The 4,315-nt window shown below is 47.7% G+C and overlaps 1 protein-coding gene across 1 annotated transcript; it reads left to right on the top strand.

The window, feature by feature from the left end:
* Positions 1–638: 638 nt before the first annotated feature.
* On the top strand, positions 639–3,852 carry LOC132987037 (voltage-dependent P/Q-type calcium channel subunit alpha-1A-like). Its single transcript, XM_061053812.1, has one exon. It carries the CDS (start codon positions 3,476–3,478, stop codon positions 3,806–3,808), a length of 333 nt encoding a protein of 110 aa, XP_060909795.1. The 5' UTR covers positions 639–3,475; the 3' UTR covers positions 3,809–3,852.
* Positions 3,853–4,315: the final 463 nt, after the last annotated feature.

Raw genomic sequence — 4,315 nt, forward strand, 5'->3', positions numbered from 1 at the left:
CCCCCGAACCCCCACCCCTTCACGTCTCCACCCAAACCTTCATTTCCCTGCGCTGGAGAGGTGACAGCTTGCTCGGTTTAGCCCAGGCAAACAGCTTGCTGAATTGCATCAAAGACGACTCAGATGCCAGAGCCAGACTGACAGACTGCTTGGAGGAGAACGAAGGGAATGAAGGGAGATAAAACCCTTGTTCAAAGTGTCCTCAAAATAACAGTACGTCCTCAAAAAAACAAACAAACAAACAAACAAACACAAAACTCCAAACTCTTCAAACTCTCCTCCTGGCTGCACACATGGAACTTCATTTATTGGCAGTATCTTTCCTTTCATGCAGTTATCAGTAGATGATATTCCACAAAATACATTACCTTATAAAACACTCCTTGGAGTCCTTAAAATTAAATGACATGGTCAAGCTAAACACAAGGCAGATTTTTCATGTGTGTCCTAGTAAGGGATCCTATTCAAGCTAAATGTCATTGTCTCTCGAGGATTACATAACAGTCTTTACTGGCAGAATGTGGATCAAAGTAGGGACACTGGAACTATTGATCAGAAATGAATCATGTGTATACATTTATTTCACCAACATGTACTTATAAAACATAGATGTCAATTTTGTGGATATGATCCTGAAATCTCCTGCAGACAAAAAATGTACACCCTTATCACATTTTGGACCATTTCACCAGCCTTTTCTCATTTCTTCCCATTATATGGAACCTTCAGTGACCACATCAATCTCACCACACATTCAACAAAATGTTGCTGAAACAAACAAAACAATTGACCGTCAATCAGGAAGATGTACATGTCCCGTGTTAAAGCATTTTGTTAGGCATTTGAATCAATCCCATAGTGTTTTCCCCCCTTTCCCTTTAATGCTACACCCAACCGAACAGTCCGTTTTACTTGAAGCACGTGTTAAGCAGAAAGAAACCAGAAGCTCACTTGTGTATTTTTTTTAAAAACTCTATCCTTGTTGTGGTTCTGTATGGCGTATAACAGACTCTAGCTTTCCCGCCCATGTGAGACACAACAAGGACACTGTGTGCGTCTGTGTATGACACCGTGACAAACTGTTGGTATTAACGACCTGGGAAAAGTACACGTTGCCTCACCATACTGCAGGAGCCTATACCCCCCCCCCCCTCAAAAATACACAGACCGACACACACACACACGCGCGCGCGCACACGCACACACACACACACACACACACACGCACACACACACACACACGCACACACACCAATGTACCACCAACTTCTTCCACCCAAGGCTTCTGTTTGGCTTGGTAGGTTTGAGTAAATTACAGTCTTCGGAGCATTTTTAGATTTCGCTGTTTGTGATTTTGACTCTTGGGAAAATGCCATGATCTGCATCTCCTCATCTCCTGCAAGGGGCCTCAATCCATCAAACCCCTTCAGTTTTTGGAATCTCTTTTATGCATCTATCGTTTCTGGTGACCATGTGAATATAAACCTTATGATAAAAGTAAAGTACTGTCAAAACTATATTATGCTTAATCCCACGATTACTTTCTTACAGGTTACGTTTTGAGACATCAGCCTAGCCTTCAGTTTTGATGTTTTTTCTTTTAACAATAGAAAGTTTAAATGTAGCCGCTGAGCTGCTGCACCGTGCCGTAAACCCATACTGGTACCCATACATCTCCGTCGTGCGCTATGAGGAGTGGGTTGGGAGTGGGGGAGGCACCGGGGAGGCGCCGTGCGTCGTGCGCTGCAAGGCTTGGCCACGGATCTGCGCGCGGCGCTCGGTTCCCGTCAGACTGATCAGATGCTCAGTGCGCGGCTCAACCCCGACGGCTGACTTAACGCAGATGAGCCAGAAAAAGCGCTCCACTCGTCGGGTGTTCTTCGTTTCTAAGGCTGAGCTCCACGGGAATACACAGCCTCAGGACTGTGTTGGCTTACGTCCCCCTGGGGGGTCGAGGGAGAAAAAAACAGTGAGCGGGAGGGAAAGGGAGAGCTAGTAAAATAGAGAGAGAGAGAGCGAGAGAGAAGAGACGCTGGACTTGCTGTAGCTCTGCGGGGCTGGAAGCCTCTCTCTAATTTGGGGAGCCTCGGGGGCGATGCTGCTGGGCGGGGATGGCGCACGGTTTGAAGATGCGAGCCGCTGCTCCAACACACCAGCACCGCCGTCGTCCTATTTTCCCAACAAGTGTTGATGATGGTGATGATGCTGCCTCCCCCAGTGGTCTTTTTCTGCTCCTCCGGATCCTACTCGCCCGGGATTCTTGGTCTTCAAACGCTGGATTATAGATGATTGTTGTGGACATATTTTTTTAATTTAACTTCATCAACTCATCTATTTTATTCCCTGGGGAAGTAGGGAATACATAAATTGTTAGATTGAGGACCGGTGTGTTTTTTCGTCTCCAAGTGCGCGCAATCACGCCCAAAATCAGTGAGCGACGCCTTAGTGAGGAGGTGGGGGAGGAGGAGGAAGAGGAGGGGGGATGCCGCACCGTCCATCACCAAATATCAACAAATGTCACCAGGCTCGGATTTTGGGGAAGCCCCCCCTCGGTTGGCGTTTGCATGTAACCTGAGTTGCGTAGTGGCAGTGAGAGGTGGCAGCAGCTTCAGCAGCAGGGATTTCTGCCGTGCCACAGCAAACATTGCGGATATATGGCACAGGGAAAAATGAATTATTAAAGATTTTACTCTTATCTATTTCTATTCTTATCTCGCAGAAGAAAAGGGACCTGGAGAGGGTGGGGAAAAAAAAGACAACTGCGGATCAAGATGCACTAGGCTGTTGAGAGGGAAAAAAGACGCAGTCTCCAGCCAGGGTAGCCTACTTATAGTGGAGATGTTTGCAATACATCTGTAAACGCACAGCTATGCATTCTTTTTGCGTGTATTTAAGGTGATCGATCGGTTTTCTTATTCAGATGCGAGAACAAGAGAGGTTTTTCCCACAAACAAACAAAAAACAGGATGCCTTGCCTTTTTTCGACCGATAGAAACGCTAAGGCTATGAGATATTCACATGTTTGAGAGTTTTCTCACCTTCCAATAAACCCAATCCTGTTTTTTTTTTATCTTGTCAGCGAACTGACTTGCAAGAAATTACATAAACACATCGCTTCATTTCCCATTCAAATTCCAAACACACGATCAGAGACACCGTGCGCTTTCCTTCTCCCCTCCCCTCCTCTCCCTCTCTTCCCCTCCCCTCTCTCTTCTCTTCATTTTCACCTCCTCCTACTCCCCTCCCTCCCCCTCCACACACAAATGGAGGTATCTTCTTGGCGCTGAAGACCTAGGAAGGAGACACAGATAGATAGCAGGGGGAAGGAGAAAGAGACAGAGCGAGAGACTGAGCAACCATCTCCATTCTGCATGTGTGTTTGGAGCCGAGGCTGATGGAGTGGTGGCATGTGGAGGTGTCACTCTGAAGTCCCCCCAAGGCTCCTTCCTAACCTCTGGCGTTTGGTGTCTGCAGAATGGCGCGTTTTGGAGACGAGGTACCCAACAGGTATGGAGGAGGAGGAGGAGGTGGTGGTGGCGGTGGTGGCGGGGGTGCCGGCGGACAAGGGGGGCCCGGCCGCGGTGGCAGTAGGCAAGGGGGGCCCCCCGGAGCGCAGCGGATGTACAAGCAGTCGATGGCCCAGAGAGCCCGGACCATGGCCCTGTACAACCCCATACCCGTCCGGCAGAGCTGCCTAACGGTCAACCGCTCCCTCTTCCTCTTCAGTGAAGACAACGTGGTGAGGAAGTACGCCAAAAAGATCACAGAATGGCCATATCCTTTCATAAACGGCGAACGAGCAGACTGAGAGGTTTGTACCGAGAGGTGGTGGAGTGTTTGCAGGAGTGCTTGGTGAGGTGTGGCCATGTGAGGTGTGGAGGGTTCGCTTTGGAACCAGCCAACACCTGCAGAATGAAAGTTGTGTTGGATGTGGCAATTAGCAGAGTGGTGTGTTTGTCATTTATTTTCTGTCAGTGTGTGCTACTTTTACTTTCAATGTTTGCAGTGTTGTCAAATGTTACATGCTGTGTTTCAGAGTGTTGGTGTAACATGTATGGCTCTTTGAAGTGTGTTGATGAGTGCCTTGCATATCCATTTGACTTGTCATCATTTTAAAGTGTGTCTAAACTGGAATTCAAATGTCACGTTTCAACCAAAAGCACCCCAACTTTGAGTCCTTTGAATTTCCTTCCTAAGAACTTAAATGCCCCTGCCAATCCATCTAATCTATGTTTTTGTGCGCCTAGTGATTTACATGGACCTTGAGTACAGCTTCCACTAGAACCTGCTAGTGACCAGAGAGAGAGAGAGAGAG

The sequence above is a fragment of the Labrus mixtus genome, chromosome 2 (assembly GCF_963584025.1).
Source record: "Labrus mixtus chromosome 2, fLabMix1.1, whole genome shotgun sequence".
NCBI lineage: Eukaryota > Metazoa > Chordata > Actinopteri > Labriformes > Labridae > Labrus > Labrus mixtus.